This window comes from Neodiprion fabricii, chromosome 6 (assembly GCF_021155785.1).
Source record: "Neodiprion fabricii isolate iyNeoFabr1 chromosome 6, iyNeoFabr1.1, whole genome shotgun sequence".
NCBI lineage: Eukaryota > Metazoa > Arthropoda > Insecta > Hymenoptera > Diprionidae > Neodiprion > Neodiprion fabricii.
The window spans coordinates 11,124,852-11,152,741 of NC_060244.1; the positions used below are offsets into that span (position 1 = coordinate 11,124,852).

A 27,890-nucleotide genomic window follows, 5' to 3' on the forward strand; every position below is an offset into this window, starting at 1 on the left:
AGCTACTCTGAATTTTTTTCCAACCGAAGATTTTTCGAAAAACAATTCTGCTTCTCTACCCAACGTAGATACATCACTTGCAACTAGCTAAATCAGCGTTTTGATTTTATGCTAACGAAAACTTAAGATCGAGAGAGCAAATGAAAAGTTGTTGGAATAATTACGAATAATAATGTTATGGAATATATCGAACGCGTGTCGTATAGAATCCCATTTCGAAATAAATAATCCTTCTATTACTATATTATAGCCGTATTATTGTAGATAATCTAGTTTATCTCCAGGAAAATTATAAAATTTATAGTATGCATCACGTATTAATCGTAAATGGATTATATATGTTGATACCGTACATGGACCGCATATACGTATATACATTTGGGTCTCTGCATGATAATTACATCTGATCCATTATTATTTATGATCTGTGTATAAATTTTTCTCTCGGGTACCTATACTTTAATTAAATCACTCTTTTGCTACGAATTTTGCAAGAAATTTATTCTCATTATTAATTTCTTGTATCGCCGACAAGTCGGTAACGCTGCAAGTCTATAAGTACAGACAGGCTATGTACTGGCTTGGGCTTATCATTGCGAAGACTGTGTTACTCGGATGGTGAATGCAGCCCCAGCATCAAGTCGAAATCGAACTCTCTGATGTTCTGCAACAAGTTTTCAACTCTACCGTTGGAACATCTCAGGGAGCGCAAGCGCACGACGATTTTCGGTTGTCACACTAAAGCCCATTAGGGCAACTGTCTATATCACGGTCTTACATACAGGTCTTGAAACTGTGGTGGTGGGGGTAGGCTAGGAGTGACTCAGATATTGAATCAATTTGTAGTTTACGGTTTCGGCACTGCGTCGCTACTATCTAGTAGGGCTGAGTTACAGAACGTCAGAGGTGACACGGGTGACCCTACTAGGTTACAGCGACCCTTGCGGCCAATCTAAGAATTATTGAAAGCGCACTCAAGAAGTGGGTCACCCCCACCACCAGAGTTGCAAGACCTGTATGGGTGCTTTCCATTTATTAACTCAAATCGACTTGTGTCGGTATTTCTGTTGTAACCGGCTAATCTGGGCAAAGGAATACACCAAAAATAGCGACACAAGTCGACTTGAGTCAGTAAATGGAAAGCACACTATGTAAGACCGTGATCTATTATATTCTTCAGTCAATGACCATACAGAGACCTAGTCACGCCAACGGTCGTACATACAAGTATGGAAACTGCTCGACTTTTTTGGCGGAGGGGGTGTCCCGCTTATGTGTAGCAAAGTCCATAGTTCGCTGAATGTTCGTATGGAACGCTACATGCAAGGGGTCCACAGCCGCGCCTGTTCAGTTTCCTTGCGAGTCAAAGATGGATAGTTATTTTGTTTTCCACTGACCCTACTCATACCACTTGTTTCTTCAAACCTTGAAATGAGAATTTATTAAAGTATTTGTGAAAAATTCATCACAATTAGTACAATGAGTTTTGAAATTTTATTTATAGAAAAAATGATATAAAATCTCATCACCAACAATAAAACCGCAGTTATTATATGCTCAATAGCGGGGATGAAAATTTGAAGCATTTTTTACATTTGTGTATTTCAATTCAAACGCTCAAGCTTAAATTGAGTATTTTGGATTCCGCCTCACTATGTAAATTACTTTTTTGGAAAAAGCAGGCAAATAACATTTTGTGCAGAAAAATTTCATTTTGGATAGAGAATATATATCAAAAGCATATATAAACAGAGGTATTTGAAGAGAAAAATGCATGCGTCATTACATTTTTCAAACGTTTATTGATTTACACTTCGGCACACAGCACCATTTCACCATTATCTCGTTATATAATACTTTTCGGAACAAACTTTAAAATACAAAAATTCTCGAAATAAGATTGCGTATGATAATTGTTTAGGACGCCGCCATCTGGTAAAATATCGGGACCCCTTGCATATCGCGAACCATGTGGCCATTATTAGAACTACACAATTCATGGACCACGGTCATGAACAGTAAGCGGGACACCCCCACCCCAGAGTTTCCAGGCCTGTATGTACGACCGTGGTCAGGTCCATAGACACGGTCTTATATACAGGTCTGGAAACTCTTATGCTGGAAGCCACGATTCATAGAGACTAGAGTAAAGGAGTGCGAACGCATATGGCGGAATCGTCGAAAAATGGTTCGTGAAAGCGATGAAAGATCTTGTAGTCCGGGATGTATCCGCAAGCAATACCGGCGCCTGGTTACGAATAGGATACATACGTGAGGATCGACGATTCAAAATCACCGCGCTGACGGAGCTCGCAGTGGTAGCGCTGCCAGGCGGTTACAATCCGCAGATCGTTCATCACTCTCACCGACCATTTGGCTAGCATTGCGTTCGGACCATAGACATATAAGAATAGACCGCGCGAGCTCGGAGGTAGCCCGTTGGTGAGTGCGATAGCGGGATGCGCGATTAGACAAGGATAGAGGAGGGCCTATGCGCAGCTTTCTCTTTCTACCGCGCTATTCGCCTTCTCAGCCCGCTCACGTGGTCAATTCTTATATGTCTATGGTTCGGACTCCTGACCTCTAGTCTCCTTGCCCCGATTATTCGTGTCGCTTAGCGAGTGCAAAATACGATTCTGACGGCACCACCAGTTGTCGCTGCGGTCTAGTTACCAAGATAACAATAACCTCAATAAATACGATGAATGAGCATGAGTGGGCAAATATACCCATATACATATACGCGAAACCACGGCTTGTCTGGACCCCCCCGGCCCCGCCACCGCTGTTGATAAGATCGCAACGAACCTAGTGGCGACTAGTGTACACAAAAATTGCTTCAATAAGCGACATACCCCCTCCAATGAAGTTTCTGGCAGAGAGAAACCTTTTCTGGACCTGTATATGAGACCGTGTCCATAGACTTATAAAAGTAGACTGAGCGCTCCTATAAGAGGTACTGAAGCGTACATATAAAGCACAGAGATATGTCGGGAGTACTGCTCTCTCTTTTCAATCGGTTTCCATACCGGGTGACAAGAGCGTAGTGGAAGTGAAATAGCTATAGATATAGGCGCATAATTTCGCCTCATTTCCTCTACCGCCTCGATCCCCGCTGCAAATATCGTCAGAGAGAGAAAGGAGTAGTCCCGGCATATTTCTGTCCTTTAAATGTTTGCTTCAAGCGGCTCATAAGAGCGCTCAGTCTATCTTTTATAAGTCTATGGGTCAGGTCACGCCAATGCCAGCGTTTTGCACACGATAGTGTTGGTTATGAAGAACTATTTTTGTACCGGCGGGATCAGTTCCTTGGTTGATGACACGTGAAACTGCGAATACCCTCCAACCTGCCCAGACCCGCCAAACTGTTTTAAAACGCTAAAAATGACCACTCTCTATTATAGTTCTGTAATTATGCGATCAGTGAAAATAAGCCAGGGCTGTGAGTCTTTATCTAGTCTTTATACCTATATTTTCAATCAACGCCCACGGAGCTTCCGTATATCCTAACTGAAGGTATTCTGTTTACCCAGCGTCCACGCCATTCCAGCACAATTATAAAATTAAGTCTGTGACATGTAGTTCTACGTAGTCGACAAAAAATTGCTTCTATGCCAAATTGAAAACCGTTGACGGAAAAAAACATCAGTTAAAGTGAAAGCCAACCAAGTGAAATTTTTTTGCCAATTTCTTACATTATTAATTTTATTACTGTGTTAGGAAGGTATACAAGGTACAGAGTTATCGCTTCTTCATAGTTGGTAAAATTATAAATATTACTGTTAATACGAAAGATACATCAGACGCAAATTAAAGTATTCTTGCTTATTACGATTGTAAATTAAATGTAAATCTTGCTAAAGCCACAGTCAATGTACAATTAATACCTTTTTTCAAGTTTATCACCTGGTTTACGATTTTCTACTCAACATGTATTATCGCGTTATGCTGCCTCTTATTACAGTCGAATCGAGTTACAAGCATCATTATGAAGCTCCTGTACTCTTTCTTTGCATGAATTATAGAATCGCACGCGAAAATGGGACTCTGGCACACGTGTTGCTTACAAGGAGATTCGACTACATTAATATTTTAGATTCTTATCTTCATTCTTCTTATAGCTATATTCGATGAGGGTAAGAGTCAGAATATTTTAGATTCATGATTAATGTGCAAGCTTTAGGCATAAACTTATACCCTCCAACAAATGAAAGTATTATTCGATTAAATTATATCAATACACGTTACACAACGCTCTTAGTAATGCGCTGTCATGAGACAATGTTGCAGATTGCGGCTGCTGCTAGCTGAGTCAGTCTTTGGTTAATTATATGACAGCTTTGAAGTATTTTGTTTTTCTAAAAGTTTGCATAATTAATATTTGCATTAATAAATTTAATCGAGGCTACCAATACTATGTTAAGAAGCTGAATTCGTATCCTTTTGTGCCCGACTTGGCGAGTGATTACGTTGACCTGGCGGCTGATATATAGGTCGAGTACTGCGATGCTGCGACCTTCTGTTGTAGCCTCTGGTACCAGTTCCACTACCTCCACCCCCTCTTCGGAACTCCATTCCTGCTACGTTATACGTTTAATCTTTTAATAAGAGTCGATTATTATAGATTTACAAATTAATTCATTAGAATTCTCTGCTAATAAATGATTTCCTCTCACACTCATATCGGAAAACAAAATAATAGATCAAACTAGAGACCACTGCTGGTCGATGGGTTATCACTTATTACTCACTAGTTATATGATTGCCTTGATTGTTGCGTTGCTGACGATTTTCACCACGTTGTACATGTTGTTTAAAGTCTCGACTACCATCTTGCAGAATGGGACCATCCTAGCAATTTGAAAGTTATTTAATATCTAATGATATGTTTTATTTCAAATGGCAAAAAAGAGAGGTTATTGTAGTCAAATACCTCGATCGTGATTGGTATACAGTCGGCTTGTAACACTTCTTCAAAATTGTTAAAATCCTTGAATAGCACCACGCAAGTCCTATGTGAAACTGCTGTGACCTCTGCGTTGTAATACTACAAGTAAAAGAAAATACAATTAGGACTTCTAATTCCTCTTCAACAAATGAGGGCATGTATTAGTTGCAGACAAATAAGAAGAGACGAATAGGTATATATCCAAGTGGCTCACCCTGTTGTCTTCCCAATATTTGGCCATGCATTTGTCACCAGGCTGCCAAACCCACATACCTTCAGCTTGAGGTATAGCTAATTGATTATTATTATTGCCACCACCCTTTTGCTCATTCAAACTACCAGTCTCTTTACTGTTGTATCGCCCATTAGATACAGTAGGCAGGTTTCTGTTTTGACGATTTCGGTAATTTTGTTCACTTGAACTCCCATTCGGATTTTGATAGCTCTCTATAGAAGTATTTTTATGGGTTTGATAAATCGTGTTTGTTCGATTATGTACATTAGGATTATACGGATTATGATCTTGTTTCTCTCTAGGTTTCGGTTCTGCTTGATAATGGTTCTGCTGTCTATTATTGTTGTAGTTATTTCCTTGCTGTTCAAGTCGATTTCTATTGTTACCGTTCTCACTGGAACTTTCTAAACGAGGAGGAGCAATACCATTTTTGCTGTCAGGAAAATGGGAACTTTTATTAAAGCCCATTTTGTAATTATTTTCATGCTGGAAAGTAGCGGTAGAATTTTCTTGTGATTTTTGAAACCTAGGTGGTTTCCTTTGATTGGAAGAAGTATTTGCAGAATTATATTGCGGATATTGGACTGCTGCAGAGTTAGCTTTACTTAGCTTCGGCTTACTAGATTTCACTTCTTCTGAATATCGTGGTGCAGGCTGATAAGATCGTCCTCCCCTTGGATTTCTGAAATTTGTCATAAATATTATTCAAAACAATGAGAATTTTTCTAAAAGGGAATCGAAACAATTTTATACCATAACGAAAGCAACTGTAACAAAGTATAAAAAAGAGTCAGGCTATAATGCAATTTTTTCTGACTCTAGAATTAGAATACTGACATCCTAATATTCAGGAAAGAAACTTGATGCGACCACTAACAATTTACTTTAATACAAGCTCTGTGTAATTTTCATTAAATAGAGAACACAGTTCTGCACTGCATTAACATAAAATTCAATATACAAAGTATAGAATATTATTCTGTTTTTAGTTTTTCGAATGGTATGATTATCATCGTTTACCTTCCACCTCTCCCCATTTGATCGGTACTTCTTGATTCAAATCGATCATGGGGTCCTTTACTAGTGTAAAAATCATTCGTTCCTTGGGGCTTGGTTTCTTCTGGTAAATCAGTTTGGGCAGGAAGCTTGTCTTCAAGGAAATCAAACAAAGACACTCTACCACTGCTGGGTTTTCCATCTTCTACTTTTTTCTCAAATCGTTTTCCCTTTGGCTCTCTGACCTCCCTAGCGCTGGTAGAATCTCTGTGAAACACAAATAAAAATTATCCACTTTTGTAACTCATTTTACACCCACCCTCAGATTCTGAAACGTACCCAGGCTCTTTATTATATCTGTTATCGTTACGCTGTAGACTCCGTAATGCACGATCAACATTGTTTCGACTTAGCTTTAAAGCATACTCGGCCTGTTCAATCGAATACCCTTGATCAACAATCCTCTGTACACTATGATCCAAAAGCTGAAAAAACAAGTCAAAATAATATGGTTGAATTTCACTGAAGATTAATCGTGCTGATCTGTAGTTGACTCTCACCTGTTTATTTCCACCTCCAAATACTTTTTTACTTCCCTGTTTAGCAGCCTCAGCAATAGCATCTTTCCTTTGCGCCTCAAATTCAGCATTCTCTTTTGATGCCCTTTCCTTATCAGCAAGAGCCTTGAAGTTCTTATCTTGTTCAGAGATTTTTATGATTTTTTTACCAAATGGAATCCACGGTGGTGGACCACCCTCTTCTGCTGGCCTGACTCGGGTATGTTGAGCTAATTTCTGTGGCGAATATTAAAAGAATATAGGTTGATATTCACGTCAGTCATATTCAATGCTTTTTACAATGCAAAAGTAGATTCAGACTCCATTACTTTGTTCATTTCCCATTTTTCCACGAGACTAGGTACTTTTCCTCCAAGTACAGAAAAGATGTGCGATGGTTTTAGTAAGATAATACCATGAGATATTGACAACACACCTTTTTTCATCAATAATTTTGTACCTGGTGGTGTATTGATGCTGTGGATTAAGAAAAAATCCCTCATTGTTTAAGCAATCCTTGAAATAGACTTTTTATTTCTGGTTGTATTTTCAATATATTACCTCAGGGAAGATATTGGTTCAATTTCTATAGCTTGAAAATTGTTTTGTCCATCTGTTAGAGAGAGTTTTAACAAACGCGGAGTTGATCGAGATTCCTCGTTACCTTTTGGTGCCGCTACATTACGCAACTTTTGTATTTGCCACACAACATTTCCCTGAGTTAAGTCTCCTTGGCCACTGCTAATTTCCTTAAGATCATACTGTAATAAAATCAGCTCTGTTAATCCATATAAATACAAGTTTTTTTTTATTTCGAGGATCATCACTGAATAATGCTGATACTTTAAAAAAAAAATATACTCAAATGGTAAACATCGAAAAACTGCTTACATCTAAAGCCTTTTTGATTATTTTTTGTACGTCTCTGGTATCTCCCAAGAGGTTGTAACCTTCGTCTGACAGATACCTAAAAATTGGAGAAAAAAAATTTTAAATACATCAAATCAGCGAGTTGTCTATGCGTTAGACATTTTTGAGGGGTAACATCGTCGTGAACAAAATGGTAAGACTTGTTTACACAAGTGTTGTCTGACACTTATAAACGAGCCTATAAAATAATAAGAAAATCGAACTCACCAGCCCTGTGCACGAAGTTCATCCATTTCTGCCAAGTCGTTAGACGACTCGCCGAAATATTTTCAAGGGGAATTATTTGATGGTTGGATGTGAAGTGATGTGCCGGGATGATCAAAGTGTTTTATTTAAATTTGGGAATTGTTTACATTAGTTATTCATTTTTATTATTACAGCACTTGACTACACTAAAACCGAAACAGCTAACCGTGGTCAGGACACGGCAGATGCGTGTCGGCCATTTTGGATGGCCATAGATTATGCTTCGTCGATTCTCGAAGAGACGCGACTCTATCGCCACAACTTTTTCACCCGAAATCGACGCTCGAATTAGGCGGCGACATTGAATCGCGGCGCGGCAGGTTTGTAATACTGTATTACTGCAAAGCAAGGCTGTAAAGATTTTTCGAATCTTTGAAGCCATCGAGTAACCATATATTCGTAACAGATTAATACAGATCCGATTACGTATTCATATGAAATCATACTGAAGACACTGGTATTGACGCTTTTATTGTTGGCATAGCCGTCTAAGAATAAAAGAAGTTTTTTTCATAAATTCATACATGATTATTAGGGTGGAGCGAATTTTGAAAGCCCATCCCGAAGAATGTTTTTATGGGACCACGTCTTCAGGTTCCCAGATAGTCGTTAAATTTAAACACTTTTCGGCGATTTTGGATCGTACACTAAAAATATAATAGCATAATAATATACTACATAAAACATATACAGTACCTAGTTGATAATATTTTAATTAACCTGATGCCCATAATGAGCTCATTATAATATACGTTATAATAATGTTTTTTTAATTAATCTATGTGATATTACCCGTAACCTTCGAATATGTTTGAAAACAAACTCATTATTATAACGATGCTGATAATTTTTCGGCTTCACGAGAGGTGTCTCTTTTGCAATGCATTGCGGCAATAAGTACATAGATCAAAATATTATTCAATCCTAGTCTTGCTTTTCGAATAAATTATTTTTGCAAAGATCATTCCAGCAGGATTATTCTAACTGAAATCGGTGGTAGCGTATATCAGGTATTGGGTTAATTCTTTGCACAGCAAAACTTGGCAATTAACGACCTATTTAATATGAGAATGCCATCTGTTCGGAGGATAACTTATTATTACTAATTTTCCACGTGGTATAAAACTCACTCAGCAAACTCATTGACCGAATGACACGATTTCGCGCGAAAACCAAGCCAACGTAACGGAAGTTTACTGTAACTGCAAAGCGAACAATGACGCGTCTTCTGATAAAGGTTTAATTGTCACCACGTATGTATTGATTCATTCGAAACAAAGGTCAGAAATATTTACATTCATTTGTAAGGTACATATGAATCCTCGTATTGCTAATTGTAAGCCAAAATTCAATATAGTCGCTGAGATCCCTGGAGCGAGCATGTACATCTATAGATTTGGGCATGATTAATGTTTTGGAAAACCGTCGAACTTCTTTGCAGTAGAGAACTACAAAATAATAGCTCTGCAAAAGCTTAAAAGTAAATGGGTATCTCATTATTTCATATCCCGCAATTTGCAAGTCAGTTATACCCTGCCAGGTATTTTCTAATATCCACTACAAATGAGATTTAAGAATTTGAATATTTCTTTCAACTTTACTAAAGAATACTTCTTCAATATATTATAACCCAAACCAATTTATGCATTCATGTATAACATAGGTGAATTGCTTGTAATCGTGAAACATGTTTTTCTTGTAATCGTACATTGAGTCAACTATATAAGATATTCTGTAAGATGCTTTGTAAATATACATCAATGATATTATCTAAGAAACAACAGAGAGGTCCAGCTATACAGGGCGTGGCTTTTCCGTTGCCGATGGATGCGCTGCTTACAGATTTAGGACATCCAATATTGCTTGTACAGTTAGGTATATGGACCAGTGTCATTTTACACCGGATATGTCATCGACTCACACCGTAAGAAGTTTACGATCGTCTTGTCATTCAATGTGTAAAAACTGTACCGACATTTTGGTGTGGTGTACGTTACACTGACAGATACGACACGTCCCGTACAGTACAGACTCGAAATAATGTTCTAAGTACAAAAATAATTGCCGCTTGAAGCTAACCGCAGGTAGGTGAGATCGGCAATCCCAAAGACGTTATACATATTACTCTAAGAGTAAAGCATGTTATTGTTGGTAACGAGTGCTGGCAAGGTATCGGAAATCTGTACGTGACCCCGTGAGTTTGTAATATAGTATATACAGAGAAAGCAGAGAGTCAAACTTATACCGGTGGAATGTATCTACGATACACTACGGCCAAATGCTTAATCGCCTGAATTGGGAAGTGGGAATCAGGCTGTGATCATCATATACCTGTAAGAGTCTTATATATTCTTGTATTACATATGTACAAGTACGTGACGTACACAACGGAAAAATAAACGAATTTCATTCAAGTGATGAAAATGATGAGATTTTCGTATAGGAACATTAATTTGTGCACCACGATACAGCTTGAAATAAATGACGACGAACGAACGTATGAAACGAAAAAACTGGTTGAATTATTATCGCATTATACGGAATTATACTGTTCTTACATCAAGAAATCCGAGCCCTGAGAATAACTGTATATTTTGAATTTTATCATACACGTTCATTATCGTCAGTTCTTCATACAGAGCTCGAAGTTATAACGTAGATATCATAAATACGCGTAGATGCTTAGGGAACGAAACTTATAAACACAGTTGTGAGCTTTGAGTATTGCATGCAGATGCGTAATGTCGACAGGTGAGTGTGTAGCATCTGTGGTCGTAACCGAACCCCACCAGGTCTGAAGAATCGTAAAGTTTACCAGGATACAAAGCGAAGTTTAGTACAGTTGTGTATGGTAGCTTGCATACTTGTGTGGGTAAGCGTTCGTCGTTGCAGCGAAAGTAGCTTCAGTTCAGTTCGTTCCTAAAACCCGTCCCGCGTAGCTGTATAACGCCTCTCCAAGCGTTAGCCGTTATAACATTTCAGATTTCTTATTTATTGGTTCTATTATCGGTGTTAAAAATCAGTGCTATTCGACTTGATTTGTTCCTGAGATACGTCGTGCGGTTAATCAAATTTGCAGATACTTTGTAAAGGAGGTCAGAAAATTATTCACAACCGTTCGTTTATTGTACACAATAGATTGTTAATCTATATATCCACTGCTTTGATGCAAGATTTCGATTTTTATTTTCGTTTCCCAAAAACATAATATTTACGTCTTATATCTTTCACCGGGTCTAAACGTATTGTACGCACAATAAAATATAGGTATACTTGGCTACAACGTATTCATACATAAATCGCGTGTAAATAGCTGGTATGTTCAACTACTCCAAAAACCGTTACGCATTACGACACGTATAGACTTCACTGTATACCTCATTCCCTGGTGTGTAAAAAAAAATTCGCTGGTACATCAGGCAGAGGAATAAACGGGTAGTTTTTTCACTTCCCGAATTAGAATTCATTTCAGAATGCTACAACATGTAGGGAAAAATACGGCGTGGGTCACGCCTATTCAAACTACGACACCCAAAGCATTTCCACTAAACCGACCCGCGACAGAATTAACGATTATCCAACTTCATCGAGTGTGATGAGGTATTATGTCAGCTCGAAAACAATGAGACTCCAACATTATTCTGCATCACGAAGCTTCCCCAAATAGCGTCGTTTTCCATACACTCTTTACGCACGACGTAAGCGTCCGCTCTCGGCATTTCGTGTTATAACTGGCACATACAACGCTCGCGTTTCCCACGTATCGAAAGGTGTCGGAGCTGCATATACTACCGATTCACCTATTGCGTCGTGCATGCTTTTACTACAATGAATTATACCGTGCATCATCTCGCGTCCGTGATCGAGTCTGCGATATACGCACGCTGTACTCGAAGCGTAGCGTAAAACCCTACGTAAAACCGGATGACCTCGCTTCGGGTAACTTTCGGAGACCATCTTTCGTGGTGCCGGTCCTGCATCTCTCCGTCTCCCTCGTCCTCGGAACTAGCTGCGTAGAGCCGCGCTACCGCTCCGACTGTTATTCCGCATTACTCTGCACAGCTGCAGCTTCCCTATTATACCTATTCTGCTTCTCGCCCACTCCCAAGATCATCGCGTACAATGCCTGCGACGATGTGTGTCTCACCATTTCGACGCAGCGTCAGCCGCTTGTTACATATTGCAAGCGGGAAAGACCGTTCTTAACTATAACGAATTGGTTACGGAATGGCAACCCTGGATTTTTAAACTTTTAATTTCAAAACTACGATTTCCAAGTTCTCAAACACATTCTTAGATCGGCAATATTCGATATAATAATGGAAATTCACGTGAAGCAAGCGGTTGCGAATGTGCAGGCAGAAATTGCGTTATCGCAATCGAGAAAGAAATCATGTTGTTTTTAGCGTTATAAGTTAAAATAATAATACTTCGGCGGTGTCTTCTGACAATCAACACTCACAAAACTTAAGTACATTCTTACTCGAACTTTTCTGAATTAATTTTAAGTATAATTTTCCAAGTAATATCTCGATTATACGATTATACATCACACTTTCCTCACTCGGCTTAACGCAGATGCCGATAGTCAATAAATATGCCTGAAATTAGTCCACTTTTAGTACTCGGTTGAAAGATGACTCGACAAGGCGACTTATCGCAAAGATTTAAATTACCCAAAAAACAACTTGAAAGAGTCGACTATACGCAGGCATTTTGTCTTCTGTACTGTCTATATATATATATATATATATATATATATATATGTATATATATATATATATATATTCACTCTCCCATTCCCGCCGTGAAAGTCAGCCTTAAGTGCGCAGCATGCCGGTTTTGAGCGGCAGGGTAACGTACAAATTTAGGTCTTACCCGAGTGATGCGAGATGTAGGAGTTCTTCGAGGTGCAAGTCAAGTAGGCGTACATGTATAACCAGCTAATCTAGCATCATATCCGCCCGACTGAATGGTTGCAGCGAGAATGAGCCTTGGCCCAGAAGGTCAAAGTCAAACGATTCGCTAATTGACCTACTAATTTAGTGCATAGCAAAAGGTAAAAAAATAGTACGAAATTGGGCAGTACATTGATGAAGATACGCATACAAGGTCACCGCTCACAATTCTTCAAGATACTAAAATTATATCTTACACGAAACTTGTGCACAATTCATACAGCATTCAGTGTATCGATTTTCATCAAACGCGAACTTCAGGCAGCGTTTTGTATATACTTTTTTCATTTCCTATCATATCTTTTAAGGAGCGGATTCCTTTCACACAAGAATCTGAACTTGTATCTACATATCCCTGTTGCATTATCTGTGCTGAAGTTCTTTGTTTTTCTTTTCTTCTTCACTTTTCTGTGCTCGAAGGTAAGTTCTCTCAGTTTCAAGTCCTTCGTCTTAGTTTGTTTGTTTGTTTACATCACTATCAATTGTGATTATTGCTACTGATCTTTGTCCAATATTGATATGGGAATAATAAAGCCATCTACTATATTCTTGGAAAATATCATGAATGTCGTAAATTGCCGTCGGTCATAATGTCAGTTACAAGCGAGGAAAGATGTAAAAATAAAACTGATTCATCTGGTTACCACAAGGCTGGTGGATAACGTGTCATATGTGCTTTTATTGGAAGACTACACAGTTCTCCCCAGATAACAATTTCCACACTACGACATTGCTACAGAAACAATAATATACTATCGATTCAAAGTTTGAAGTGAATATATTTTTATAACGTCATATATTTATATAACATACTTCACTCACGCGGAGGATCAAGTGCGCAGGGTTCAAAAGTGGGATGATAAAGAAAAAAAAATAGAAAAGTCACTTTAAAATACAGTGATAAATATTACAGCTTGACTTTGATAAAAGTATCAAGCACAAGTTCAGCTTCATCTTGCGTAACTTTTGGTGCGAATTTTTACACTTCTGTAACTTTAAATAGTAATGACAAAGTACTCGTTCGTATTTTACGAAAAATATTGCAGAGTTAAAAGATTAGTATAGATATCTACGTGTACAAATATTACCAATGACCGGACATTCGAGTTAACCAATAATTGACTGATTTCAAATAATATTATTTCTCCCGTCACGTAATTAAATATTGAGCGAAATAAATAACAGTTGTTCGCGAATACATTTCGTGATTATACATCAATGAGTACTTTGAGAATTATAAAATCAATCAAAATATAAGTTTCACGTGTCTGTCTACCGCAAAGCGAGGTCACATAAAAAGTACGTACTGGACGTACATGTAGCTAGGTATTTGAATAACCAAGTGGAAAATCCTGACATTTAAATGCGTGATGAATCGAGCGCGTAATGTTCGTCTTCTTGGTAAAAATTCTGTTTGACGCGTACAGAAAATGTGCCAAAAACCGCGAGGGAACGTACAGAAAACTGATTCTATGCCTGTTTTCTATGCGGTTCTTGGCACAGTTTTTGTGCATATCTATCTGCGTTTAACAGAATTTTTATCAGGGCTTGATTGCGCATTACAAAATGCACTCACCACGATTGACGAACCATGGTCACTTTGAATCATTATTGTCAGTGGGAGGACAAGCTTGGAAAGGAATCGTAATTAGTTCGCGCATTTGCAAGCGATGAAGAGTCAGAGGTGTAGCTTGGTTTTTAAACTATCCCGATTACGTCATCGCCGTATACCTCGTACTGCTGTACGCGATTACAAAATAATTTCCTCCCGGTGGTCACCGGGAAAATAATGTGGAGTCACCGATACCTACACGTTCATACGTTCAGTAGAAGGCCAAACCGGACTTGAACTAGCGTTAAATAATATTAATAACTTGTGAAACAATGCAGCATGAGAAAGACAATCACGCGCCGCTATACATGCTGATTCTGCACGTTCTTGCAATGGAAAGTCGGTTAAGGAATATGAGTGTTGAAAATTTTCCACCCGAAACACAGATATGTTAGTTTTAAATTGATATCGTACATATCGGTATAGGAAATGCCTATGTTGCACTTTATGCATACCAATGCATCACTCGTTTTTTTTCAACGATCATTACCATGCATTTTCGCATGAATAAAACATAAAGTGTACATTTTGCTTTCAGTTCAACAAGTAATAACGCAGGAATGGGCTACGGCACTGAAATAGACGGCTGCGGCCGTTTTATGAAGTATTCGCTATTCTTCACGAACTTCATCATCTTCGTGAGTTTACTTTATTAAACATAGCCCCATGCTTGGATTTGAATAAAGCAGTAACTTTGATTCTAGAAATAATGACAACCGATTCGAATGTGATTGATGATCCCTTTCAGATCGGAGGTGTAGCTATTGCTGGACTGAGTATCTGGTCACTGGTGGATAACGTGACAGCGATCTCGGAATTAATCGGGACGAACTTGCTGACAGGGGCTGTCTACGTATTACTTGTTGGAGGAATCGTAATCGCCTTCATATCTTTCTTGGGATGCATCGGAGCGTCGCGAGAAATCAAGTGCATGCTTCTAAGCGTGAGTAAAGCACCTGAATCATAACATCGGATGGCATAACTGCCTGTACCAAATGACGCCAATTCTTCAAATCTTACTTAAGACGGGGAAAATTTGTAGTTCAAACACGCGCGCATCGCACAACGCCTGTGTAACGCAACCCGTTTAGCACACAAGGATTGCGGTAACCGATTTGTGCAATCGTACAATAGTTACAGGCGTAAATCGACGAGTTACGATATGTCGAGACAAATTTCGTAACTATTTTCTCAAAATTGCAATTTCTACGTGTAACAAATTTTCATTATAGTACTTCATCGTGGTTCTCCTGCTTTTCGTCACCGTTCTGATCGGCGGAGTTCTCGGCTATGTGTTCCGTGAAAAGGTAAAAACCAGCGTCCAACAAGACTTGAGGAATTCAATGAGCCAGTACGACAAGCACTCACGGGTCAGGGACGCCTGGGACGTCACTCAAAGCACGGTACCTTATTAAGTTGAATTATTATTTTTGGGGTTCCTAACGTCACGAAAAAAAAAAGTTTTTACGTCAACGCGAGCAAAAGATACAGTTATTTATATCACATATTTTAATACTCGCAAACTCCCTTATGAAAACCTATAGGGTCCTTCCCGTTGACTTAGAATCATGAAATTTGGAGAGAAGCAAGGTCTTACAGCACAAGTAGGTGAAGGAAAAAGTTAAAAAATAGTTAATTTGTGGTAATATCACATAAAAAAAAAGAACTAAGTTTGTAGGGAACCCTCAGGGCGCGAATTCTACTCGCAGTTATCCAGTTTTTGTATTATAATTACCATTATAAATTTTTTTCTATTCCAGTTATACATATACGTGCAATACTTACGTTTACACGTTATACACGTCGACTGATCTCATTCGCCTTAATTTAGTGCGTGCACTGCATAAGAAACTCTTTAGTTAGTACTAATATAAAACATTACTTTTCCAGAATCCAGGGTTGGGATGATCTATCAGATCGATTCCTGCAATTTTTTTTATTTTTTTGGAGTCTCAAAACTGAAACGTGTTTTGTCTAAACATCGTGTATTTATAGGTTTCGCAGAGTGATTATTCATTTTGATTCTGTCCCGTGCAATTTTGTGTCTTTCTTCCGCAGTAACTGAATTTTGTTTAGTTGAATTTGAATGTGATGACTATGAAATAAATTTGACAAATGTCATATTTACGTTTAATTTTTTTTTTTTCTTTATAATATAGATTTATGTTCAAAAGACTTTAGCCATCCCCTTGGAATACCACTGTATAAAATGTAGACTTACTAAATTAAAATTGATTTTCATTTCCTGGTATCTACAAATACATGGTTTTATCGTCAAAAAGTGATTTTTTTATGTGAAAACAACCCACATGGAAAAATAGGTATTTCAATCCGAAAATTTAGACTCTGTTACATCAATGATATTGTTCTACTTTATACTTTACGAATCACCTGTAGATCTAAGAAGTAATCGTACAAAGTCAAAACTGCTTTGCGCAGAAAAAAGGCTCAACTTTTTTCTCGAAGCTACAAATCATTGTCTCGTTTCACGTAGAATGAGGTAGGGTACTAGCAGGCAAATCAAACTCTTTATGCCCGGTCGCTATTGGTGAAAATTGCAGTGTGCTGAGCCATAGTTAAAATAATACGTTGCTCGTATCAAGAATTTTCTTTTCACCGCAGTATTACAGTAGATATAATCACATTTTAATTTCATGACAATTTTTTTTTTTTTTTTTGGGGGCCAAACTGTATAACATATCATTCATAGCGACATCTGCAGTAATGAGTCATCTTATAGTTGTAGTAAGTGGCCTATTTTTCCAACACGCCTTTTATCAACCACTTCCGTCATTAATATTGCGTAGAAGACGGCTCGTGATGCGGAATTACTGGAGGCGGTATTATTCAGCAGACTATTCACGCATATACCTAAGTTGACGTCACTGATTACTATAAATATAACACGGTGACTCGTATAGGGACCATTTTGTAAAACTGCATTATTAAATCATTATTCGTAACTATCTGCAAGTAAAGAAGAAGAAAATTATTGCAATTGGAAGGTGATTCGCACACCGTGAACTTGCTTAATTGTATTTAGATGTTAATAAGACCAATTTCATGGCATTTGATGGAAGAGCAGCCAAATGAACTTCAGACAATCCTCTCGGAGATTGGCTGTTAAGATCCTCTTGACAGGTTCTCTACGTTTAATTGTATTACAAATATGACAATCTTGTGCACTTTTTTCATTCATATTCACCGTTGAAAGAAACACAAAGTCATACTCAAAATAATCATTTCTGTCTCTCACGTAGCTCCATTGTTGTGGTGTGAACTCCTGGAATGACTGGAGGCAATTTGAACTTGAAATACCGAAAAGTTGCTGCAAGGAAATATCACCAGGGCGGGTAATAAATCCTTGGCTATTATTATTATCGTTGTTTCTGTTGTTGTTGTTATCATTATTATCTTTATATCTAAACGAGGCTTTGCGATTTATTGAAAATCGTTGAAGCATTTATAAATCATGCGTCTCATTCTGCTTCTAGTATTTCGACTGTAGTGGAGGACCGGACAAAGTCAATCCTTCGAATACCTACATGGTCGGATGTCTGAACGGTACTCAACTCTACGTACAAAAACACGCTGCTATCGTCGGCGGCGCGGGAGTTGCCGTTGCCTGTCTGATGGTGAGTTTTTTACCAAAACGTTTTGCCCTTGATTTCAATTTATATCATGTAGATAGTGAACACTTTATTTTTGGTACACTCTAGAGCTATGCGATTAATCGATTCATCGTAGAATCGATTAATTGTTTATTAGGGTGTGTCAAAAATAATTATTTTTTTCATGGAAGCAAGTTATTTGAGATGAAAAATTATTTAAGGACTTTAGATAACTTTTGAAAAAATAGATTTATCGTAAAATGCTGAAGGATTTTTTTTCTGGAGCGTTCAATTCCTTACAAAGGGCTGAATCGGTTCACCATGTATAATTTTTCCGAAAAGTTGAAAAATATTTCAAATTACGTGCGTTATTTTTAGTTCTTCGGCATGGTCTTCTCGTGCGCTCTATTTAAAATGATAGAATGACGCCAAGACGACTACGTCCTTTAAGGGGAGAAATCGCCACCTGCCGAATAAGAAGTACCTCATGTGTTGTTCTGCGCATTATTTCACAAAAAATCTTCATAATTATTATAGATATAAGTAATATTATTTAATTTCAATCCGAATGATATTATTTAGCAATCAAAATACAGCCTCATTTACTTCATTTTCCATATCGACATGATTACTACATTTTTTCTGTACTTTATTCCTGATTCGCACATTGAATATTATACTATTATATAAGGTTTAAGTATATTTTCAAATTGTCCGCATATATCTTATATTGTATTCATTAATATCATAATAATATATTGTACTATGACATATAACATAATGTGCATAAGTATAAGTATATAACACGCTAGAGTATGAATATGTAAGCATATACCAGTTTATATATTTTGCATATGATAAACAATACTCGTTCGCACAATTTACCAGTAATTTTACTTTTTATATAATTACACTTTTTGTAAGTTTTTTCCAACGATATTACAATAAAAACGAATATCTTGTTTACAGAAATGATTATTATTGAATATTCATCATCCCTATTAATCTCAGCACAATCGATAGATAATCAAGAACTTTCAAAGCCATCACGGTACTTATCGTGACCACTGTACTGTTGAAGCTATTGGAATTTAGTTGAGATGATAAAAGCATCATTTTATTTCACTTTTAGTCGTTGACAGTGAAGATTTGTGTTTACCTGTATAGATACATGAATAATGAAAAAAAGCAATATCAGGCCGACAGATATTGATTTACTGGGAACGGTATAAATTTTTACAGAGAAACTAAGATGGTTACTTTAAGGCAGAGTTTTTCAACGTTCTTGAACTCACGACCCCTTTACAAGTAAAAAAATTTTGGTCAATTTCCAGGTCCATAATAAAACTATGTCAGTGACTTAAAATAATTTTAAAAATCAAAGGATTTCTTACAAAACTTGATTTGTATTTTTTACATTTACCTGACTTGCGACCACAACACTCCGAGTCCCACATGTTAAAAAACACTGCTCTAAGGTGTATGATATAGTATTGTCCATATGTATTTTGATCCAGCATTATATCATCACGTATCGTTCATCTTCCACAAAATATGCTGTATAAATAGTATCTGACCAAACACATACTTTACGATATCCATCACATACCTACTTCTAGCTATTCGTAGAAATAACGTCACGTTTCGCGACTGTTCAGCTTCAGCGCACGGATTGGTATCAGAGCGCCTGAGTCAAAGATGAAATCATAAATCATAATACTTGTTGCGGGTGTGCGAATACAGTTCAATCGTAAGGGCTGTATCTTAACGGAAATATTTTACTTCTTGTTTTCAGTTTCGATTTTTGGATACTAGGATACTCGGTGTAAGATTGATGTCTGATTAATTGAGAAGTGCAGTGAGTTCGCTTATCGTTACTGTTTGGTAGTTAAATTCTTTCGTCTTATCGGAATACAAGATTCGTAAACATCATAATTTTACATGTAGTAGGAAGGCTGCTAATGGTTCACGGAGGAGGATATTGTATTTAGCATCGGCTAAAAATTTATGTAAGTAGGAGAGTACAAAACGCTATATACATGCATCGTTTAATTGAACACGAATGGTCGTGTACCAAATTCTGGGAACATTGATAGAAAATTCCGAGTATTATGATTTTTTTCGAACTGCAGACCAAAACGATTTTGTAACCGAAAGTTGACAAATAGTAAATATTGTGTCGTATTTCCATTGAATAGGTGATTTTCTTTCCTAAACTTCAGTCTAATTGATCTGGCCGTTTATTCGATATTCAGGATACAATATTTTCTGCACACACACACACACGCGCGCGCGCTCCACATGCTAGAACATGCTAGACAACGGTTGTGTTAATAATGAAATGTGTTTTGAAATAGCGAATATTTTTGTTGCGAGCAGATTTTCTTTCGCCATGACAAATACAATGTCACTCCGTTTTACAGTCATCCGGAGTGCCTAAGATTATATGTAGAAGTAATTTGATGAGGCAACAATGCTATTCTTAGCATACTGTTATTTGGCGATCCTAGGTGTGCGATTGCGTTCTTGCAATAATCTACAAACGTCTGACAAATTGCCGCCATGTATTATGCGAGGCGTAGTTATATAATTCACAAACTTTCACATTTCATATCAAATTTTGACCAGATTGGAACTAGCTGATTAATTAAATTACAGTACTGATTAACTGAAGAATAGTGAAAAAGCAAATTTCAGAGTAACTGAAATATAACATCAAATTATCATTTGTATAAACAAAAAAAGAAACGACTTTACCTTTGGCTATTTTCATTTTGCAACCATGTTTTCTACAGATCAACTCAATGCGATGTAATTGGACTATTATACCAAATCCAACCAATGAATTTTTTTTAGCTCCAAGCTTATTACAATTCTACTAGCGTTACCGTATTTCAAAATATGAGGTTTTAGTTTAATTCACACAAGAACAAAACTGTAATTCGATAAAATGTACACCGTCGGTAGTTAACCGGTGAAAGTAATTTTTGGGGTAATGACTTAAATATCTCCATCTTTAATGATACCAATTCATTTTTTGGCATTACATATTCATCCCCTCGTTTAATGCAAATTCAATACATTTTGCCTAGTGTTGGAAATCAATTCACAAAAATCAGCAAACGACCAATAATCGATTGCGATAAAAATGTATTGAATTCGAATTAAATGAGAGTCTTGAATATGTAGAGTTAGCGAAAACTAGTTTATTTTAACTTATACACAAAGCCTACACATATAAGATAAATTAATTTATGAAATTTGTACACTCGTTAAAAGAATCAATCACCCATTCTGAAAATTTCTAAAAACATAACAAGACAAAAAAAAATCTGTAATATCAATTCATAGTTAATTATAATATAATGAATTATAGATATGTGTACGGCACCTATGTGGAAAATTTTATCCTAGATTCGGATTCAATGACGCGAAAAGTCTTTAGTTACTCAACCACAACCATGGATCGTTCTAGTATGAACATGTGATTATTTCCGACGCGCCCACATGTGAATTCATTTACTTGTAATAAAAAAGTGATACCATTTTCTTTTATCTTATTGGACACCAAAATAATTGGAAGCTGTATTGGACATAGACCGATTGGACACAGAGATTTATTGAACACAGCCCGATTGGAGATCAAGATTTCTTCGACACAGCCCCCAATTGGACACGCAGAATTATTGGACACAAGCGGTGTTACGGACCCGATCCTATCGGGTCCGAAAGATTAAAAATATATTTAGGTGCTCGATTAAAACCAAAATTATCGGACGAGAAAGTTTTATTTTTTAAACGAAAGATTCTTCTTTTTGAAGTTTGTGTCCAATAAATCTGGTGTCCCATAGAACTTTGATTTATTTTAGGTGTCCAATAACGCTGATGTTCAATAGGCTGGTATCCAAACGGGGTTCACCCTTCCGACTAAACACCTTCATCTATTTAAGTCTCGACTGCTCGTCGAAATGAACTGGGCATGGTGACCAACTACGTAAGACAGCCCGATGTTTACCGAATTGCCGTCATCCGCAGTATCAGGCGAAAGAAAGCCGCGAGCGAGGACGTAACAGTAGCTATAAACGATAGTGCCCTAGATTACACAGCCCATTGGAGATTCATTTGTACTAATTTTAAAGATAGTAATATCGTTGACTGAAGATATATGTAAAGGTAATATCAGACTATACTATGTATAGATATCACGGGTTATAATCTTTAGCGTTAAAGAATTCCGGTATTCTACATAATTTTATGTTCTTTGATACAAATTGCTCACCCAAATTCTTCGATTGTAAAGCACAGTCGAAATTTAAACCGATCTCATTCGGTTGTTTATCCTGTATCCAAAAAATTGGAATGAGATAGCTGCGCCAATAAGGGAAAGATCGGTATATGGTCTTAGGCTGATTCACATTTACGGGTAAGATAACTAAGAAAACAACTCGCCGCGAGCATTCATTAAAAATGGTCCTGTTGTTGATTGAAGAACGGTCTTGAATACACGTCTGGAAACGATCCTAATCTTCAGATGGTGAGGGAGGCCCTCATTTTGAGGCCAACTTGATAGTTTCATCAATGGCCACGCGGATCACCACGTATGCAAGGGTATGATATACTCTATTCATCTATTTTAATATTTCACGGTGAAATTTGGAATTAACAACGGTTATCTTATACAAAATATGCAAAGTATTATGTAATCGGATAAAGTGTAGACTTTTTCTAACGATCTGTCCAAAAGCGATACAATTATTTGTACAACACAGGGAACGTTGATTGCAGTCATTGACTGACGACTATAAAGACAGTTACCCCTGGGTAAATTTTTGTGCATCAGTTTTCGGCGGGCAAGTGGGCCCAGGTGGGCCTGGGAGCGTAGGAGGTTTCTGCTCTATCGACTCTACCTAACGGTCTTGTACCGACATTCGTAGCAGCGTAGTAGTGTCGGTATGGAAGCTTGAGATTGAGACGGTACGAAGTGAGTACGTAAAACTACGTACTGATTGTAAATGTTAGTACCATATCTTTATCGATACAGTCATTATTTTATTCCAATAATACGGATATGCCTTTTCGTTCCATTTGCCCGCAAATTCGGCATTTAGCGTCTGTTTTCAGACCGGATAATGTTTGTTTTTAAGTGCCAGCTCAGAAACCTTATTTCGCCATCGGCTCGCCCGGTAAAATCGCATGCCCTGCAGCGACCTCTTTTCGGCGCTTGCCACGTAATATGTATGGGCTATTCCGCGTCAACCGGATCAGTCATCTCTCAGATATTTTTTTAATTTGGCATGTGGATTGTGTGTGAGGAGTTAGATTTTTGTGCCAAAGCGCGAATCTCATAATGCAAAATTCGATTTTTTATTAACAATAACAAATTAGACTCCCATTTTTTTCAAAAATTCATAACTTTGGCAAAAAATTAGATACAATACATTTTTTTTTCAAATTACGCGGAAAGCTTCATAGAATTTATAAAAAAATATGAAATGGTAAAAAAAAGTTGTTATCAATTGTTTATTTGACAATTAATTTTTCAAAGATTTTCAAAACAGTGACTGACACGATCAAAAAATTTTTTAAAAATTTTGACATGTTCCTTGAACTGTACTACAATCTGTGAATTAATTCCAGAGGGGTGTTTTTCTTCGTTTTTGAGTAAAAAATCATTAAAGGTGTCGATGCGCATGAAATTGCAGCGCGCCGAGTCTCTACGTAATGGCGGGCGGCCGGTTGCCGTCCACCGCTACCCCGCGGTGGCGTCGCAGCGTTATTTTAGAGTCATTTTCACGATGTAGGACATGATTGAAGAATCTGAAAAAAATACCGTACCTTCACAAGGCCTGCTCAAAGCGATAAGTGAAGTTTCAGGAATGTGTTTTTCACCGTTTTTTTATTACAGAGATTCAAAATAACGGTTACACACCATGAGAGTGCACATAAATCATAATAATTACATAACTTGCTACTTATTTTAAAATAAAAACACATTCTTGAAACTTCACTTAAAAACGAAGAAAAACACCCCTCTGGAATTAATTCACAGATTGTAGTACAGTTCAAGGAACATGTCAAAATTTTAAAAAAATTTTTTGATCGTGTCAGTCACTGTTTTGAAAATCTTTGAAAATTTAATTGTCAAATAAACAATTGATAACAACTTTTTTTTACCATTTCATATTTTTTTTTAAATTCTATGAAGCTTTCCGCGTAATTTGAAAAAAAAATGTATTGTATCTAATTTTTTGCCAAAGTTATGAATTTTTGAAAAAAATGGGAGTCTAATTTGTTATTGTTAATAAAAAATCGAATTTTGCATTATGAGATTCGCGCTTTGGCACAAAAATCTAACTCCCCCTACACAATCCACATGCCAAATTAAAAAAATTTCTGAGAGATGACTGATCCGGTTGACGCGGAATAGCCCGTATACTATTTCAATGTGACATAATTTTCCTAAAATCGCTTGCCCTCATTTCTCTGTATTCGACCAAAATGTCTTGCAGAATTGAATAAAACGAATTAATTTGAGACATGAAAAATTGTCATAATTGTCGAAATAATTATATTTGTTACAATCATTATATAAAAACAACAGTTTCGATTCCTGGCTCGGTCGTTAATTTTTCAAATGACCAAAAATTTTCGAATTTACATTCGCTAGCATTTTTCTTCTCGCTAAAATTGATATGACGTATTTTTATATCACTTCATACACGGCCGGAACCGTCTTACGTGGCTTTTTAGTCCAGGGCATTTGGATCAAAATCAGCCGAAATAAAGAAATTTTTGGTGACAGCAAATATCGAGATGCGGTTTTCTGCATTGTGTTCAGGAAGGTCCCAGGAAAAAAGTCTATATCATCTGGTGGGGCCATTTTTCGAAATTGCATTCTGGGCCTATAAATGCATTTTGCAATTGCATAATTACTTGTAATATTATGAGAACGACTGGAAACTCGGAAAATCGCTCGGAAATCGTTACTCGTGGGTTTTCGGGGATGTCGAATTCAACTCTGGCATTAGAATTATCGGGCTGTATAAATTATAAACGTTTTAATTTAATCTTGAATCATATTACATATATTATAAACAATTGCTTCCGGTTGCTTTACGGGAAAAGGTAATGGAGAAAATGAAAAATCACAAATAATGAAAATAACATTTTATTTAAATAATAAATCGTAGGAGTTTCTATTAATATTGAATTTGGCATCCCCAAAAACCCCCGAGTAACGATTTTCGTTTGTTTTCATGGACGCTGAAATCCCCTCCCGGCACGACCGAATCATTCTAACGCCAGAATTGAATTCAGCATCCCCAAGAACCCCCGAGTAACGATTTCCGAGCGATTTTTCAGAGTTTCCAGTCGTTCTCATAATATTTCAAGTAATTATGCAATTGAAAAATGCATTTATTGGCCCAGAATACATTTTTCGAAAAATGGCCCCACCAGACGATATAGACTTTTTTCCTGGGACCTTCCTGAACACAATGCAGAAAACCGCATCTCGATATCTGCCGTTTCCAAAAATTTCCGATTTATTTCCTATCTTCCCTGGACTATTTAACAAGTAGTGTCATACACTTGGTAAACATGTCACATACATACGAAGATCTGTAATTGTGCTTTTTGAGACGAATTTCATAATATATACTTATTACTAGTTCCGTATTCATTTGAATTGTATGATATAAGAGATCATGCAATAGATTGTGACGTAAATACTTGAAACTTATAATTGTGATTACTGTTTTGTATATTGATGACGTACTTGTGTTGTCAGTTATTAGCTACTCGTTTGCTCACGACCATTTTCAGGGGACGCAACGAGGAGGTCAACTAACATTGCCCCGCATACGTCGATCAGCTCGATCATCCCCGTAAGGAGACGCGAAACCGCGACTTGGTCGATCAGCAAAAATAACTGAAATTCGGAATCAGGAAGGGGGGGGATTTATATTTTATATTATAATTAATAACTCCTATCAATGTAGCTAATTCCAATTTTAAATCGCGAATATCTCGAGAACGGTGATGAATACGGCAAAAATAGCAATAATTCGGGGTCAAGTGGTGGGGGACATTCATTTTTAATATTATAATTAATAACTCCTATTAATTTAGCTAATTACAATCTTGAATCGCGAATATCTCGAGAACGGTGATAGATACGGAAAAAATAGCGAAAATTCGCGATCACCTGGAAGGGGGACATAACTTTTTCTATTATAATTAACAATTCCTAATAATTTAGAAAACTCCTAAGGTGCAAATTCACCAATATTGTCGGGAAATGGAAAAATTACTCGGAAGTCTCTGCTTAAATATGTGAAAAACAAAACAGAACATTTGGATTAATTCAGGAAGTTGCTTTCTTAGTTTTTAATATAATCATCACTGTTGTCCAGTTTTTATAATATTATATAGCGTGTTATGCAAGAACAAAAGTTTGGCTTAACATGTAGCACCTTGGATTATCAATCAATAATTAAAATAAGTATTGTTACCTCGACGCGGGGCTGCTCCACACTTCCACATGTAGTAGTTCTTGTAGCATCTCATGTTTATTGGTGAAACGACGCACTTGTCAGGTCATTTAGATCTTCACTAATCACTTGTAATCCAAAAATCCGCACTGCAATAACACTCGATTCTACACTCCCTTTTTGTACTGTTGCTGTCTATTTGAACCGACTGAATAAACTTGCTAACAATGCAACTGCGTATTTGCCGAAAATCAGCCATGGAAATAATAAAATTGACACTCGACTCACCGAAACAAAAGTAGACTTCACTGAAATCTGAAGTTATACAAAACAATGGAAACTAGAGACACGAAATTCACTTTCACCGTTCGTAGAATGTTTTTATCTCAGTAACTCGGACTTTCTTCAGGCTACGCACTGACCCTGGTGTATCATTCACAGATGAATATGGTGAAAACACACTGATTGAACAAACAACGCGACATAACTTGATCAACACGGTTTGAATGTTGAACTGATACTGATAACACGTGATTCCGCTCCGATTGCTCGGAAACGACTGATGCCGCACGGCGCTCAGAAGAGTTTGATATCAATTCTCTGAATGACGGAAGATAATAATTCTCCCTCCCTCTTTCTTACTCTTCCCATGGGGGGGGGAGGGGGGGAGATTCGATTCGATAGCGAAAGTTTACAAATTTGCAGAGACCATTCTTCCTGCTGCATGGAAAATTAAAAAACGTATAAAGCAGATACATATAGCAAAATATTATTTGTATGTACTATTTTAATAATAGAATTGGAAAAATTTGTCACATTTATAATGAAATTACAAATATTTCAATATGTGAAGCCTGTTATATTATAATAAAAATTATAAAGGCCCTTTAATAAGTTCACCTTTTTGTTACAAGTTCACGTAAAAGTCATGATCCTGAAATAACGTGAACAAACTATTAGTGTTCCTTTAATACGACAAAAACATTGACGTCGTCGGTAATGTAGTTTTTTACGAAATTTCTACACCATTGCGGTCGTGCTGTGATCGGTCATGTATTTAAATCACATTGACGTGCTGCGCGATCACACATGACGATTTGGAATACGAATATCAATTATATCTCCCTATGCGATCAGTATTGATCAATTCTGTTTATAACACTGTAATTTATGTAACAAAAGGTGAGCAAATTTGTTGGTATGCTTAGAGTACAAAATGTGGAAGTACAATGCAACTTCCACGGCATTGTAAACTTGTTGATAGTTCCATATTCTCAAATCTATACGAATATCAAGATCTGAATT

At 37.0% G+C, this 27,890-nt stretch overlaps 2 protein-coding genes and 1 long non-coding RNA gene across 5 annotated transcripts; 2 read left to right on the plus strand and 1 right to left on the minus strand.

The window, feature by feature from the left end:
- Positions 1 to 3,687: 3,687 nt before the first annotated feature.
- LOC124185726 (tudor domain-containing protein 3) lies at positions 3,688 to 8,138 on the minus strand. 2 transcript variants are annotated; one of them, XM_046576773.1, is made up of 11 exons: positions 7,874 to 8,138; positions 7,628 to 7,703; positions 7,298 to 7,497; positions 7,066 to 7,213; positions 6,740 to 6,973; positions 6,519 to 6,664; positions 6,204 to 6,446; positions 5,163 to 5,865; positions 4,934 to 5,047; positions 4,752 to 4,851; positions 3,688 to 4,577 (listed from the first exon to the last, which is right to left on the minus strand). In XM_046576773.1, exons 1-11 carry the CDS (start codon positions 7,897 to 7,899, stop codon positions 4,420 to 4,422), a joined length of 2,148 nt encoding a protein of 715 aa, XP_046432729.1. In that variant the 5' UTR covers positions 7,900 to 8,138; the 3' UTR covers positions 3,688 to 4,419. The 2 variants fall into 2 exon arrangements, with proteins under 2 accessions (XP_046432729.1, XP_046432727.1); XM_046576771.1 differs by having other exon boundaries at positions 3,688 to 4,580.
- A 2,666-nt stretch (positions 8,139 to 10,804) lies between these two features.
- Positions 10,805 to 19,065, plus strand: LOC124185727 (CD151 antigen). Its single transcript, XM_046576774.1, has 7 exons — positions 10,805 to 11,007; positions 15,021 to 15,120; positions 15,231 to 15,425; positions 15,715 to 15,885; positions 17,743 to 17,835; positions 17,977 to 18,117; positions 18,472 to 19,065. The coding sequence occupies exons 2-7, from the start codon at positions 15,043 to 15,045 to the stop codon at positions 18,517 to 18,519; spliced, it is 726 nt and encodes a 241-aa protein (XP_046432730.1). The 5' UTR covers positions 10,805 to 11,007; positions 15,021 to 15,042; the 3' UTR covers positions 18,520 to 19,065.
- A 708-nt stretch (positions 19,066 to 19,773) lies between these two features.
- On the plus strand, positions 19,774 to 26,460 carry LOC124185728. 2 transcript variants are annotated; one of them, XR_006871456.1, is made up of 4 exons: positions 19,774 to 20,102; positions 22,583 to 22,701; positions 22,934 to 23,067; positions 25,918 to 26,460. It is a non-coding gene; the product is annotated as an uncharacterized LOC124185728 (long non-coding RNA). The 2 variants fall into 2 exon arrangements; XR_006871457.1 differs by lacking the exon at positions 22,934 to 23,067.
- Positions 26,461 to 27,890: the final 1,430 nt, after the last annotated feature.